The sequence below is a fragment of the Phalaenopsis equestris genome, unplaced genomic scaffold (assembly GCF_001263595.1).
Source record: "Phalaenopsis equestris unplaced genomic scaffold, ASM126359v1 Scaffold000002, whole genome shotgun sequence".
Classification (NCBI taxonomy): domain Eukaryota; kingdom Viridiplantae; phylum Streptophyta; class Magnoliopsida; order Asparagales; family Orchidaceae; genus Phalaenopsis; species Phalaenopsis equestris.
The window spans coordinates 13,742,694-13,759,159 of record NW_018164444.1 but is presented as its reverse complement, the minus strand read 5'-3'; the positions used below and the strand labels follow the sequence as shown (position 1 = coordinate 13,759,159).

Below are 16,466 nucleotides of genomic sequence, written 5' to 3'. Positions count from 1 at the left end.
TACTATAAAATATCACAAATAAATCTATTCAACAATACAAGGGTGTGTTTACAAAGTGTGAGTTAAGAAAAGAACATAAACTAAATGATAAAGACTGATAATTTCAGAAATCTCCGAACATTTCACTTGATTCATCCCTTTGCTTCACCAGCACAAGAAATAACACGCTTAAACTCTCAAACAAAGAAGACATCACACAAGGCACTCACTCACACTGAAAGACTCTTGTTAAAGCCTACCTTAGACACTCCAGCACACCTTTTTAACAATACATACATATATAGCTGCTCTCCCTCCAAGAAAATCAAAATGTGCATTCAATAATTGCCTTGTCAAGTCATAGTGTCGCGGCTTTAAAGTTACTGAGGTTATGGCACTGGCTCTAGATTGCAGCACTCAAAACTAATGTTGTGGTGCTGCGACTCTGGTTCTTGGCACCACGGCTTGGCCTTCTCAATCTTTTGATCCTTTAGGCTGGTTTTGATAGGCAGCATTGAATGTGGTAACATTGTGGAGTTGGATCTGTCTCATCCACTGAACTTGCATGACTTGGAATAGCACCGTGGCACTTACTTTGGGCGCTGGGGAGTTGGAATTGGCGTTGCGGCGCTGGTCACCCGACGCTGCAACTTTGAGCTCTCGGGAAAAAATTCATTAGGGCCTCATATCACAACATTATGGCACTGGTATCTGACGCGCAGCACCCCAACAAACTCACCAAAACTTTTAAATTTTTTTTAGGGACAAACCTGCAGATAAAATACACAATTATCAAGAAATTATAAGAAAAACATAAAATAAAAATACTTATTTTTATGATATTTTTTCAAAATTTCTCACTCACTAATACGTAAATTTTCCTATTTTAAAAAGGTCGTGTTAACCGTTAAGTGTTATCTAGCCTGAGATTTATTTTAGCTGACCATCTAAAAATAAATCGCCTTACATTGCCCATATACCACATGATTTTCCTTATGGTTCAAGCTAGAAGGAAGATCCACCATTAAACCCACTTTGTTTGATCATGTTACCTTCATTTTTGAAAAAAATAGAATGACCACATACCTACAAGCAAATGACATTAGAATTATGTACCTTGTTATGGAAAGATTTCAACCATCAATTAAAGTGGATGAAAGCAAAAGTAATTCTAAAACCCATTGATAATTGGTCAAAAGCTTAGTTAGATCTTAATGAATTAAAAACTAAATGTATGATTGCTATTTATTGTGCCCTTAAGCAAATATGATTGTAAGAATATACATATAATTTGAGAATGCTTTAGGAGAATTGGGGTAAGCTGTCATTGCATACAAAATGACAAATGAGTTGAAGAAAATATAATTAACCTTCTTATGCAGAAAGACAAGACTAAAAAATTCACAATTACTACAAGTTGCCAACACTCTACATGCACGAAAAAAGAAACACACAGATGTAATTGTAATGGTTACTACTTTGTGAAAAAAAATAGCTACACATCATGAAGCAAAAGAAGAAATTTTAAAGAGGATGAAAAGGTTGTAGCATTTAGAAGCCAAATCTCTGAACATAGTGATAGCATCTAACCAAGGAATGAGTCCAAGGATCTAAGGATTTTAGATTAAAAACATTATAAATATGAGCCAAAGTGAAAATGTGAAGGGAAAGAACACAGCCTTATCTCATACTATTAGAATAGTTAAAGCCACCCTACTTCTCACCATTAAAAAAATATTAAAAAGGAAATCTCAGATACAACTAAAGAAATTCTTAATCCAGCCAACAAACTTCGAAGAAATTCTTGACCAATCCAAGAGTAAGATTGTCTATTAAATAGAACAGTTTCTTAGCTTATCAATGACAAATAAAATTCTTAATGGTATCTTTATCCTTGATGAAGGCAGCTTGAGCTAGACAAATTTGTCAATTATGAGTATAAAAAATGAATAATTCATGGCAGCATGAATGAAATATAAAAACTGGTTAGAAAATCTTAAAGAAGTTTGCATCTTAAAATAATTATAAGCGAATCAGCAGCGTTAGGTCTTTTTCTGGAACTGTTTCCATCAAAAGTGGCGCACTGTAAATAACATTGAAAATAATAATAATAATTAGTAACAACGCAGTAGAGATCATCATTGCATACAAAATGCCAAGAAAAATTCCCAGTGACCACAGAAGCGTCAAAAAATAACGTCCGTCGCATTGTTTTTCAGACGAGTACAGACAGAATTTGAGTCTCCCTTGTCTTCTCCGGCTTCTGAATTTTAGCTGCCGATCAGTGTTTTTTTTGGAAGATTTACATACAAAACACTCAATTCTTATGTGTTTACATATCTAAAACATAAAATTCAATCTTTACATGCATGCCACATTACTATTTTGCCTTTTAAAAGTTAAAATGGTGATTTTTTTTTTTTTTTTTTGCTGACGAAAGATTTGCTTCGTATGTAAACACTTAGGAATTGGGTGGTATGTATGTAAATGCCCCCTTTTTTCACTGAGATGAACAGAAAAATAAAATGATTAGATGAAGAGCAAAATTTACTGTATGATGATTTTGAAACACAAATTTGTGTTATGTAACCGATGAGATTAACAGGTAATTGCAGATATAACACATCAGAAGTTTGATGCTGAGCTGTGGCTTTGTTTAAGACAAGTTAACATGAAAAAATTGCGATAATATTCCACAATTCAGGTGGTATAACAGATTGGAAGCAATTCCATGATTAGCTAAATTTGATGAGGTTTAAAATCTATAATAGCTTCAGAAGAACAGATTGGAAGCAATTCCACAGTACCAAAACTAATTTTTCTTTGACAATGAGAAATTATTTTAATTGTCCATCTTCGCTTAATCTTTTATATTTTGATTTATGGAAAATTGTAAATTTATTTTGTAGAGTCTATTGACCCTACATTATGTCATATTATTATAATTTTATATGCTTTGCATTTTACTCCAGCTGATGGCGCTTACATTGAAAAATGTCTTGAATCATGGGCCAAAGATGCAAAGAAATTAGGAAAGGAAAGAATAAATCAAATGTATGCCATATAGTGCAAGCTTATTGCATGCTAGAGTTTTTATGACAGTAGAGAGAGTTTATGGTCTTCACATTGAACAAAAATGTTGTATGCAAACTAATAACAAAAGTTAAGAAAAGCTCATGATAGGTTACATGAAATTCTTTATGTGGAAAGCATAAAAAGGGAGAAAATCAAATTATCTATCGGTTAATTGAAATAATGCTGCTAGTTTTAGTTATATGTTATAAGGAATGTCCTCATAATTGAAGAATACATTGATACAATGTAAAAGGCATGAATTATTGAAGAAAACTTATTTGGAAGGTGTAGGAGGATTCTTGAGGGACATTAGAATTGACATTAAAAGATTATTGATTGTATGTTTGGTCTTCCCATATAATAGAAAGAGAGACTAAAGACCAAAAATATTAACATCAATAACAGTAGAAATAACATATGTACGTGGTTGTTGGCAATAGGCATCAGATGATGCAATACTAAGCATCAACTTAATTGGTGAAGAAGAACATAAACCTTGGTGGCAATGTTAGGAAATGACTTCAATTGCGTCAGTGAGGGCCAAAATTGATGTTGATGAGACAGGAAGCGACATACTTACAGTAATTTTTGAGCGTTGGTGTTGGTATTGACATTGAAAGACAACTGGCATCAAGATTGATGTTGATATTGTCCATCAACTTTATTCACAATGACAAAAATTGGGTTGATTTTGATCAACATGATTCAGCTTCATCAATAATAACATAAATTAATATTATTAGTGACACTGCATAAAAATCTTTTTGGGATGGGTAGATAACAATGTTGGTGTTAAAAATAAGCATTATTATAATTAATGATAACAAGCATCAAAATTATTAGGATGGTGAGCTCAAACATTATGGCTTTTGGCATTGGTATCGACAACATGTAACGATATTGTTGGCGATGGTAATGTCAACATTATTAGTGCTGGCAAGCATAGATTTTATTAGGGTTGAGAGTAATTAGTATCTATGCCAACAACATGCATCCGTATTATTGCCTACGGCGAACAACAACATTGTTACCAATGTCAGAAGACAGCTTTATTTGCACAGAGCATCAATATCATTGTTGAAAATAGGTGAAAACTTCATTATCATCAATATTATGGTCAATGTTAGACATTGAATGATGAAGTTGGTGTCAACATTAAACTTCTACATTGTGGATGACATCGGGAGTTAAAAGTCATTGGTAACAAAAAAAACATCAAAATTATTGGAGGCAATAAGGATGTTAATAGTAGTTCAAGTTGGTTGAAGTGGAGGAATGCTTCGGGCCTTTTGTGTGATAGAAAAGTACCGCTTAGACTGAAAGGAAAATTTTATAAGACAGTGGTGAAAACTGCAATGCTATATGACGCTGAATGTCGGCCTTTAAAAGAGAAACATAATAATAAGTTAAGTGTTACCGAGATGAGAATGATTAGGTGGATGAGTGGCTTTATACAGCTTTACACTTAGAGACAAAATGTGAAATGAATATATCCGTGATAGGGTTGGTGTAGCTCCTGTGACGGACAAAATTAGAGAGTCGTTTTAGATGATTTTGTCACATTAAACGTCGACCATCTGATGATCTGACTAGGAGAGTAGATGTTTTAGATTCAACTTGTGTTAAGAAAGGAAGAGGTAGACCTAGGAAGTCTTGGGCTTTCTTGGGCTTCTAGAAGGTTCATCAACTGTTTCCGAGGAAGATACAAACACAACACTTGCAAAACAAAAAAAAAAAAAGAATGCAACGGAGAAAAAAGATTCATGTAGAGAATATAATCTCTCAAAACATGAAACTAAACCTAGTTCCTCCAACAACAAAAGTTAGGTAATCTAATAATACATATTCTTAATCTAAATATTCAGCTATAAGGAAAAAATATGTACAATTAACAAGAGAGGAAAACTAGGATCAATTTAAATAAAGAAAGTCTTAATTTTGCCTCATTTTTGTCATTCTTGATTGATATTCTCCCTTAAATTGTTGTTGACTGATCAAGAAGCAACAAGTTGCCAACAAGAAATTGATGACGCTGCCGAGAAAGAGCCTTAGTACATATATTGGTTGTCTGAAAATCAGAGGAGATATGAGGAAGAAAAATAGCAGCATTATCATAAGCTTCATGAATAGAATGACAGTCCACTTCTATGCATTTCGTGCGCTGATGAAAGAAAATATTAGCAGTAACCTAGATGGCACTAGTATAATCTTCATAAAGAAAAGTAGACCCAAGTTGAGAAAAATCAAGCTCAGCCAACAAACCCCGAAGCCAAATGATCTCAGAACAAGCAGAGGACATAACACAAATTCAGACTAAGTAGAAGACTTAGACACTCGATCTTATTTGTTACTCTTCCAAGAAATTAAAAAGTTGTCGAGAAACATACATCAACTAGTAATCGATCTATATGTATCAGAACAACCAGCCCAGTCAGCATTACTGTGGGTTGTTAAGAGAATAGGAGACTTCGCATAAAAGGACAAATCACGATGAGAAGTACCTTTCAAATACCTAACAATACGTCGAACTGTAACTAAATGAAGAAATTTAGGTGTCTGCATGAATTGACTAACTTGTTGCACAACAAATGAAATATCAAGACGTGTAATGGTTAGATAATTGACTCCCAATAAGTTGTTGATACAGAGATGGATCAGATAGAAAGTCACCATCATTTTCTTGATATTTAACATTAACTTCCAAAGGAGTATCAACAGGACGACCTTCCTGGAGACCAGCCAAAGTAATGAGTTTCTTAGTATAGTTATGTTGATGAAGAAACATACCAGCAAGAGAAGAGTGACCTCAAGATCTAAGAAACAAATTAAAGACCCCAAATCCTTTATATGAAAAGAACCTAAAGACGCTTCTGTAACTGAGACATCAATTGAGTACCAGATCTTGTGATGATAATATCATCAACATAGACTAAAAACAACACAATTCCTTTGTCATTTTGGCAAAGAAATAATGAAGAATCATACTGACCTTGAATAAAAGAGAAGCTAAGAAGAGTATTGTGAAACTTTTCAAACCAGGTCTGTGGAGCTTGTTTCAAACCATATATAGACAATTTGAGCTTACAAACATCATTGAGGGTATAGAATATAAGCCCAAAGGAGCATATAGTATCTTCCTTGAGATCCCAATGCAAAAATGCATTTTTAACACTCATATATCGTAAGAATCAACCTTTAGATGCAACAATAGATAGAATAAGTTGGACAGTTGTCAACTTAGCCACACGTGCAAATGTCTCTTTATAATCAAACCCATATTTCTGTCGATAGCCAAAAGCTACCAATCTAGCCTTATATCTATTAAGGGAACCATCATATCGGAGCTTAACAGAATAAAGTCATTTACAACCAATGGGTTTAACACCTGCAAGACATGAAACAATATCACAAGTATGATTGTCTTGAAGTGTCTGAATTTCCAATTGCATGTCTTTTGTCCAACAAGTCCATTTAGCATCCAGAGAATAAGAGGTAGAAACTGTAGTATTAGTTAAAATTGCATAATATTTATCCATAGGATGAATGTGTCGAGTTGATCATTGAAGAATCATAGGAGCATTTTGAAGAGCAGAGTCGAGAAGAACCAGAGGTGAAAGGGCAGGCGTCATGTATAGACAAGGTCTGGCTTGAATCATTTATCAAAAAAAGAATAATCAAAGTGAGGAAGTACAACGGTATCAGATGTCGAAAGATGATGCTGAAAATAGTAGTAATGTTCAAAGAAAATCACATTTCGAGAGATATGTCATCGATTATTAATTGAATTATCACAAAACTTTTATGATTAGGATTGTAACACATAAAGAGACATCGAACAGACTATGCTGCCAAATTATAATGTTCATGAGCAGGTAAATGAACAAAACAAATACATCCAAAAGTATGTAGCATATGATAATTAGGATGTTTACAAAAAATTCAATAGCAAGGAGAATCAAACTTCCATTGTTGAGATGTTAAATGATAAATCGATAAACTACACTAGATAAAGGTTCAATCTACATTTAGCTACGACAGAAAATCTAACAACAATGTACGCACTATCTCCAACAGATGTCGATTTTTTCGTTCGGTAACTTCATTCTGCTAAGGTGTATAAAGACATGAACATTGTAAAACAATACCCTTGTTATAAGAAATGTTTGAAACCCATGAGACACGTACTCACCATCGTTGTCAGATCGTAAGATTTTAATACAAGTAGAGAACTGAGTTTCAACATATCACAAAGATTTGAAACACAGTAAATACTTTTGTTTTGGAATTCAAAAAACAGATCCATGTGAATCAATTGTAATTGTCAATAAATGTCACAATAATTATACTGAGAGTGTGACCGGTATAATTCCCCAAACATCACTATGAATAATGTCAAAAAAATCTATTAGCATGACTACCCAAAATAGGAAAATACAATATTTTACTTTTGCCCAATTTACAAGAGGAGCAATCAACTAATAAACTTTTATCTGTAAAACCAAAAACACCACTTTACAACAAATGATTCAAAACAACATTATTTGGATGACCTAATCGTCTGTCAAATGTCAGTCTTATTTCCAACAACTAAAGAAGCAAATGACAAAGTACGAGAAACGATAAATTCTAATGGAAATAATCTGCAGATTTTAAGTTCCTTCGCTATCACCTTCCCTGACATCTGCTCCTGCACAATACAACTATCACGAGAAAAGTGTACATCACAATTGTTATCGACCATTTGACCAACGGAAAGTAAGTTAGTAGATAATTTAAGAGAAACCAAGACAGATCGAGAAAGAGTTTATATCACCAACTGTCGTAATTGAAATATATTTTCATCAGCAACCTGAATACGTTGAGTACCAGTATACAGACATTGATTATGCAATAAATCAACTGTGTCAGTCATATGATTTGTGGCGCCGGAATCAACAAATCAAGAAGAAAAAACAGAAGTAATAGTCTTACCTTTGAAGACCAAGGGCAGAAAAGGCAAAGAAATCATTTGTTGAACCATATTTGGTGTAAGAACAATTTGATTATTGCTAGCAACTGTGGATGTCGAACCAAAATTGTGAGAGTCGGATACCGTAGCATGAAGAGCTTGTGGTCTGTGGTTTTGTGATCTTGTAGGACACTCTTTAATAATATGTTGCTTTGCTTGCAATAATTACAGAACTCCTTACTACAATAGTTGGCGATATGACCAAATTCTTTGCAGCTATAACACTGTTTTGTTCCATTTCCATTATTTTGAGCAGCATATGCAATATTAACTATTTTAGATGATCCACCAGTTGTGCCGATGGAGTCTTGTGTCGTCAATCTTTATTCTTCACATAGTAATTCACCAAAACATAAATCCAAACAAAGGACTGATTCTTTATTCAGCAGCCCAGCCCGAGCAGTTTAAAATTCAGGTCTGAGCTTCATCAAAAATTGATCGCGAGGACTCACTCATGAATAGCTTAAAGACTAGATAAATTCTCATTTAACATCTTAACATAGATAATATTGGGATATTTGCTCCATAAATTAAGAGAGTCAAAATAATATTGTTCGATCGAAAGATTGCCTTGACTATAATTACTCATATCAAGTTCCAATTGAAAGTGTTTTGCAGTATCATTTTGATTGTAAACGTGTTTCAAGTATTCCTAAATTTCTTTAGTTGTGTCAAATGATCGTTAATTGCTCACCATACAACCTCAATAGATCCCAAAATCCAAGAATCGATCTAAGCATCTTTTGCCTCTCATTAACCAAGATCTTTCGGCTCTGTAGGTACTGAAAAAGACCAATCAATATGACCCCAAAGCTCCTTTTCTTTTAAAAACATCTTCAATTGAAATTCCCATGTTGCATAATACTTTCTCGTAAATCTGATAGCTAACATTTCATATGTTTTATCAGACAACTATCTAAACAGAATTGTCACACAAATTGATTATCAATCTAAAACCAAAGAAAAAAGAAACCAAGAGCCAGTAATATACTAAGAAGATTTCTGCGCAATACAACATTGCGTGCCAAGATCCAAAACTCCTTCGTGATGGAATCCTGCGATACAGTGGCGCTCCAAGCTTTCTGGGAAAGAGACAACGAGATCGTAGAGATTCAGAGCTGGTTGTTCTGCAGGATCGAGCCACGATCGAAGAGGCGCAGCAAGCTGAGTTGTTCGCGAGAGAGGTGCTTCAACGAGGGATTGTGCGGCTTCGGATGCGAAGCTTAATCGTGGCAGGGGGGTTGTCGGTGATCAAGGAAGATCGCGCTAGGGCAGAGGCGACGAAAGAATCGGGCTATAAGGCAGAAAAGTGTTTGCCACACAGAAGAACCAGGTGCAGGTAGAGGAAGAGAACGGAAAAAAAAAAGACCCGAACCTCTACGTGCGTTGCTCTTGTACATAAGAATAAGAAGACGATGGATCATGATGAATAGAGCTCCCCAAGGCTCTGATGCCATATCAACTTTTGAGAGAATTGGCTCGATCTTTTTTCCTTTGCTTTCATTCCAATAAATAACAATTTGTACAATCTATTTTAGGTAACCTAATAAGACATATTCCTAATCAAAATATTTAGCTATAAGGAAAGAGTATGTACAATTAACAAGAGAGGAAAATCAGGAGCAATTTGAATAAAGAAACTCTTAATTCGGCCTTATTTTTGTCATTCTTGATTGATAAGAGTCTTTGATAGATAGTCAATGAAGGAACATTTTTGGTCATCTTGCAGAATGTGAATTGATAAGTTGAGACAGCAAAAAGATGTATTTACCCTTAATACATTAATTGTAAGTATCTTTTAAGTATGCCATCTTATTAAACCAGATGTATGACCAAAAAAAAAAAGAGAAAAATTTTTATGCTTTCTTTTAGAAGAATAAGCCAAGCTGTAATGAGACTTGAGGCAATTAAGGTTGTGGACTAATAAACGCTTTCTCTCAATTTACAATTTATGGGAGATCTGAAATAAATGCTGTCATATCAACATTACATAATTTTTTTTCACTGAAATAGAATTTATGTATTACAAAGAAGAAATTGGGTCAAAATTCTGATCTAAATTAGTTATATTTGCAATCATATCAAAGAAATTTTGATTAGTATAAATCTCATCCTGATCAACTTTGCACTAGACATACAAACCTAATTTTCGCCGACAAACAATCTTGGCATCTACTAATTTTATCCACCAGCAAAAATAAAAATCTATGAAAAACTCCATAATTTAACTCCATAAGTATCTAATAACACTAATTTAGATTAATATGAAACTAAAATTTGAAAACAAAATGCTTAATCTGCCAAATATATATATATATATATATATATATATATATATATATAAACAAGATACACCACAAGCTATGCCAGCTCAAATTTGAAAACAAGGAGAAAAAGTGTGAATTTCCCAACTCAATAAGAAACAGAAATAAAATAGCATTTAGGATGGAAATAAATTTCACAAATGACAAAAATTGATAATAATCATTACAAAAAAAATCTATATAAAAGTAACATAGAATTCATCATAAACTACAAATCCAGGTTTAACAATGGCAAAATCAAATCAGATCTGAATAACTGCAGTATTCATATAAAACATAAGCCAGAAGATAACCTTTTTAATCACTGTTTCTTGTAAGCCATGAAAATATTAAGTAGAATCTCAGGGAGTGTACAAGAAAGACAACATAGAATCAAAATTTAAGCCATGGTTAAACGAAGGAATTAAAACAAGAACCCAAATTCAAATTTAAGTCTTATCAGATAACATGAATCAGGATAAAGAAGAAATCAAGATATTCAAAAATAGTTCATGATCAAAAAATACGAATTAAGGTCACAAAACCTGATATTCAAATCAATAGAAATCAAGGAACCTCAAGTCACCAAGAGCACCGAATTGCAATTTAACAGCATAAATGAACCAAGTACTAATTGTTGCAGTAGTTAGAGACAATAATTAAAAACAAATTTAATGGTTAACTCTACCGAAATTTATTAAAATAGTAAACTCACTGAAGATTCATAAACTTTGAAAATTCACTTCTAAGTCTCTCCACAAGCCTTTTGCAAATTTACCATAATTAAGTTAACTTGATAAAAATACTAAAAATTTAGGGATAAACTAAGAAAAATTGAATTCACCTCAAATTCAGTGTAATTGATCCTAAAATAACACAATTATGAATTATTATGTATCCAGTACATTATCTAATGTGATTTGTTAAGTATTAACTATTGGTTGCCAGTTAGTCATACATTAGCAGCTAGCTTGGAGATAAAACAGCATGCAAGGCCAGCTTCGGAATTAACTCTCGAGGAAACTATCAAGCTCGAAGTGCAAAGTGTTGTTTTACCTTGATTCAAGCGTGGTATCAAGGCCTTAGTGACATTGTAATAAATTTTTAAGTTTGCATTAATACTATATGCTAAGGAGTGATGAACACAAAATAATGAGTAAAATATGGTATAAATAATTCAACTAATTACATAACAGAGATAAATTTTAAAAAAAAACGATGCATAAAGTTTTGAAAAATTGTAAAATACAATTTAGATCGTTCAATGTGATTGGCACTTCTAATTGTGCTTGCTGCAAGAAAAAGATCAATTGAAATAATTAGATCCAACAATGAATCATAGTAGGGGGCAAACATCGTACAACAGAATGTGCTTCATCTATTGTGAATTAAATAAACCATACAATACAATGAATATCGTGCTATATGATGATCCAGAAACTCATATCTTCAATATATTATTCAATCAAGCAATTATTTAATGATACAGTTCGCACAAAAAGCTAATTCCTAATTAAACACATTTTCTTTTCTTTTCTTTTCTTACCTTTTTCCTTTTTTCTTTTTTCTTTTTTTGGAAGGTAGTTAAACACATTTTCACTCTGTTAATGATTATACCCATTGGTATCACAAGTAAACAACAAATAACAAAATGATCAATTGGAGAGCATAATATCCAAATGTTCAAGGAAAGGAACAAGAGAAAGCTTCAAGCGTTCCTCGTCATGTCAAGTCTCCTCTTAGCTTTTTGTAAAGCACACTTTTTATTCTTACTTTACAAGAATTGGTTTTCTATTATATATATTACAAACATGGTATTTTTATTGTGTATATCAAAGTTTTAGGCAATAGCTTTGAGTCAACTACAGAGGTTAAGAGACTTTTGGTTAGATTCTAACAAGAGGTTTTATAACTTGGTTGTGCTAGAATAGTAGGTTACCCTACACACTCATCTCGAAGTAGGAACATTATGATCTAGTGTGAAGGACTAGCAGTTGCTTGCCTCTCGCTTTGAAGTAAAGTGTAGGGCATATCTCCATTACCTACTGAGAATGTATGTGTAAGATAGTTTCTCCACCAACTCATAGAGTGAAGGAGAGGTACCTTGTGATGACAAGCTTAAGTGAGGAACCTAGTGTGGCGGCTAAATACAACAAAAAATTGGCTGCATATAATTAAACAATAACTTACTTGCACATAATCTTTGGTTATCAACTATATACATTCATGCTAATGTGTTGCTCTACTTAATTAATGTTGTATATGCTAAGTAGATGAGCAAGCATAACCATTATGCTTAAGTAGTATATTAACCTCTTTTATAGCTTCTTTTATTTATTTATTTTTTTTGTCAGCATCATATATATTTTTAGACACCTATGTATTGGGATAAAAGAACCAAAATGGTTCTTCAACTATTTACAAGGGGAGCAAAATGGCCCCAAACTATGTAAATGATTAATTTAGTTCCAAGCTATTTAAATAGGGACTAAAATAATCCCCAGTCATTTTAAATGGAGACTAAAACAATCTCGCCCAGGTATCATTTTAGTTCATATTTAAATTGACTAAAAATAAATTGATCTTTTGCATACTTTGGGATTATATGTTCCCTACAAATAGACATGAGACCATTTCGCTAAATTTTTATCTCAAGAATAATCTTACATACTATTACTAGTGAAAATATTTTCGTTAGTTTTATTATTCATTAAACACGGTTGCATCTTTATGTTGCTACTTGTGTGAAATTGGCTCAATTTAATGTTTGTGTAGTTACAGCTAATACTATGTACCATCCTGCATAACATGGACATCTCACACTTTAACATATCACATCTTGAAATATTTCTCTCCTCTTTTACCTCTTCTCTCAACTCTCTTTTTGTTTCATTTCCTTTTCCTCATCTTTCTCTTGTACGTCAAAGACACACAACCACCATTAACAAAAGAAGTGAGGAAGAGAATTTTAATTCCTTATCCCCCCAACCTTGTGTCGCAATCCTTTTGCAAATACACATATGGTTAGAGATTGCTAGCCCACACTCCCAACTAAATATCAAGGAGAAATTTCCCCAATCTTGAAATGAGCCAAACTTAAGTAAACAATTTTAAAAATCTAACCAGACCCCTTTCAAACACTTTTTAAACTATAATTACTAGATATGTGGATTGTTGCGTAAAACATGAAACATCCTTTCCAAGTTTTTACTATTGTAGTTCAAGCTTTTGGTGAAGAAAACAGTAAAGGATCACAAATTTGAGAGTGCTTAATCAAATCACTTATTAATTTGATAATTCACATTGGATTTCCACATCAGTAATATTCAACTAAAATGATTCACCAAGAAATATACTCAGTCCACAAAAAGTTTTCTTGTATTTTTCTAAGTCGATCTGTATAAAAAAGCATTATTCTTTTAGAAACCCCAGCCTAAGCTAAATTCTAGATCAAAAATCCAAAAGCAACCAAGGTATTTTTATGCCTTCCAGGGTAAAGGGACATTCAAATATTAATAAAGCAACACTATAGGTACCAAAAGAGAACTTAGATTTAATCTACTTTCTCATTCCTCAATACAACAAATGGATATTACTTCCTCTATATGAATTCTAATTTCAAAATTATCTTTTTTCCACAACGAATCACTAAATAACAAACATTTCCATATAATATAATCAGGAGTGCAGCATCTTTCAACCATTTGCACAATAAAGCCAGAAGCCTTCTCAAATTCTCCATTCTGACAAAGATAACAGATTAAAGGACTATAACTACCAACATCAGGCGAGCATTTCCTGCTCTCCATCTCCTTAAGAAGCTTTAAAGCACTCACAAACCTACCTGTGTCACAGAAGCATTGAATCAAAAAGTTGAAAGTCAAAGCTAATGGAAAGAATCCCTTCTCCATCATCGCATTCATCATATGAAATGCTTTCCGCACTTCTCCTTGTTTGCAGAGCCCTTGGATTAAGCTAGCATAAACCAGAACGCTTGGCAAATCTCCTTCGTTGACCATTCCCTCATAAACCAACAAAGCTTCTTCAATCCTATCCTCAGTACAAAAACTAAGTATCCTCAAGCTCCTCTCTTTTGCTCTAGGAAAAGAACTTCCCATTCTTTTATGGAGAAACTCATAGGCTTCTTCCATTCTTCCTTCCTTGTAGTACCCATAGAGGATATAGTTATAAGGACTTATGTAGTTGACATTCTCTCCCCATTGTTCTTCCATCAAATTCAATAACTTTAATCCATCTCCAACCCTTCCTGCCAAGCAAAATCCTCTAATCAAAGTGTCATATGTATTGAACCCTGGACTGATGCCATCCATCTCCATCTCTCTGAAAAGATCAATTGCAGAATCCATTTTCTCTGATTCACAGAAACCAGAGATGAGAACATTGTAAGTCTGTGTATTTGGGAGGCACCCCTTCCTCTCTATTTCCCTCATAACCCTCCTTCCAACTTCTGGCTTCGCCACTTCACAATATCCTTTTATCAATGTATTATAAGCTACAATGTCAACAACACCACCCCTCTTTTCCACTCTCTCAAAAATCTCCATTGCCTCCATGGCTCTGTCATGGCCACAAAGCAGCTCCACTATCTTAGTCACTGTAATGGCATCAGGAACAAACCCAAAATCAAAACTTTTCTCCAACATGACTAGCGCCTGCACCAAACTACCCTCTCTACAATAAGCCGAGATTAATATACTGAAGGTGACATCGCTCGGGTTGTCCATCTCTGCCATCAAGCTTCGAGCCCTCCCGACCTTCCCATTCCTGCAGAGTGCATGGATAAGAGTGTTATAGATCACTGGGTTGGGCTTCAAACCAGTCTTTTTCATTAATGTGAGCAGCTTAAATCCCTCTGCAATGCGATTGGTGCGGCAGAGACCCTTCATAAGAATACCAAATGTGTGATCATCTCCGCGGCCTTTCATCTTCTTCCGGAAGAAATGTCTGCTGTGATCAATGTTGTCGACGACGAGGAGATCGAGGATAGAGTTGAGGACCTTGAGCGAAGGTGGATTAGGCAGGTTGAACAGGTCAGGCAATTCATCGAACAGTTGGAGGGCGCGGTGAGTCATGCCAGCGCGGCCTAGTTCACGGAAGAGGGCGACGAGGGTGGCTTCGTCGGGAGATGAGGGGAGGTTGGAAAGGACTTCGAGGGCGGTGTCGAAGCGGCGGAAGGAGAGAAGAGAGCGGATGAGGGCTTGGTAGACGGAGGGTGTCGGAGTGAAGGAGGGGAGAGCGAGAGCCCACCGAAAGGTGCGGAGGGAGAGGGCGGCGGATTTCTGCCGGAGGATGATATCGGCAACATCATCTGGCGATGGGGGCTCGCCTGATAAGATAGAGGCCGAAGAGCTCCGGCAGAGAGAGTTAGCCTTTGGGATTGGGCAAACTACGGGTTTTCGTCTATGAAATGGAAGAGCGCGAGAGGGAGAGAGCATGAGTTCTGCTGCGTGAAATTCTTGTCCCGATGGGTCATGGCGGCCGGCGGCGGCGTAAGGCTATGTCTGGTAAAATGGTAATTTTGTTTCGTTTAGTTTATTTGTTTGTTCATGTAGTTAAAAAAATCGTATATTTATTTGCATTTTTTTGTACATTGGCAATCGATATAATATGTGCGACTTCATGTCATACACGTCGACATAATAAGATAACAAGGAAAAAATTTTAGATCAAAATCAAATTATATCAGATTTATAAATTTTTTAGAAAAATGTAGTATATGATAAGGAATTAAAACTTATAATATATTTGTCTTAAAATAAATTCAATAATAATAATTTTTTCACATATATATATTGTTATAAAACATTAATAAAATTTGACCACAGAGGTATACTGGAAAACTGTCGGAGTTGTGAGCCATGCTGTCGTGGTTGGTTATGTATGCTTTTATGGAGAGCTATGGTAACGTCATTAGGTCGCAGAGGCGGAGTTGAGAGATATATGAGTTGTAGGCAACACAGGTCATGGTTGGTTATATAGGTCGTAGTAATGAGCTGTGATTACGTTCATAGAACGAGGGGCCGAAGTTGGGATATATATGGTATATACATGAGTTGTGGACTATGTAGACTGTGGTAGTG

The 16,466-nt window shown here is 34.5% G+C and overlaps 1 protein-coding gene across 4 annotated transcripts; it reads right to left on the bottom strand.

Moving 5' to 3' along the window:
• LOC110027401 (pentatricopeptide repeat-containing protein At2g17525, mitochondrial) lies at positions 1 to 15,908 on the bottom strand. 4 transcript variants are annotated; one of them, XR_002294340.1, is made up of 3 exons: positions 14,210 to 15,908; positions 947 to 1,065; positions 1 to 749 (listed from the first exon to the last, which is right to left on the bottom strand). XR_002294340.1 is itself a non-coding variant. In XM_020728830.1 (2 exons), the coding sequence occupies exons 1-2, from the start codon at positions 15,819 to 15,821 to the stop codon at positions 727 to 729; spliced, it is 1,635 nt and encodes a 544-aa protein (XP_020584489.1). In that variant the 5' UTR covers positions 15,822 to 15,908; the 3' UTR covers positions 1 to 726. The 4 variants fall into 4 exon arrangements, 3 of the variants coding, with proteins under 3 accessions (XP_020584489.1, XP_020584499.1, XP_020584476.1); XM_020728830.1 differs by lacking the exon at positions 947 to 1,065; XM_020728840.1 differs by lacking the exons at positions 1 to 749; positions 947 to 1,065 and adding an exon at positions 1,878 to 2,062.
• Between the last annotated feature and the right edge of the window lie 558 nt (positions 15,909 to 16,466).

Excerpts from the sequence above, each read along its gene's own strand:
- LOC110027401 (XM_020728817.1), bottom strand. The coding sequence starts at position 15,821 with ATGCTCTCTCCCTCTCGCGCTCTTCCATTTCATAGACGAAAACCCGTA.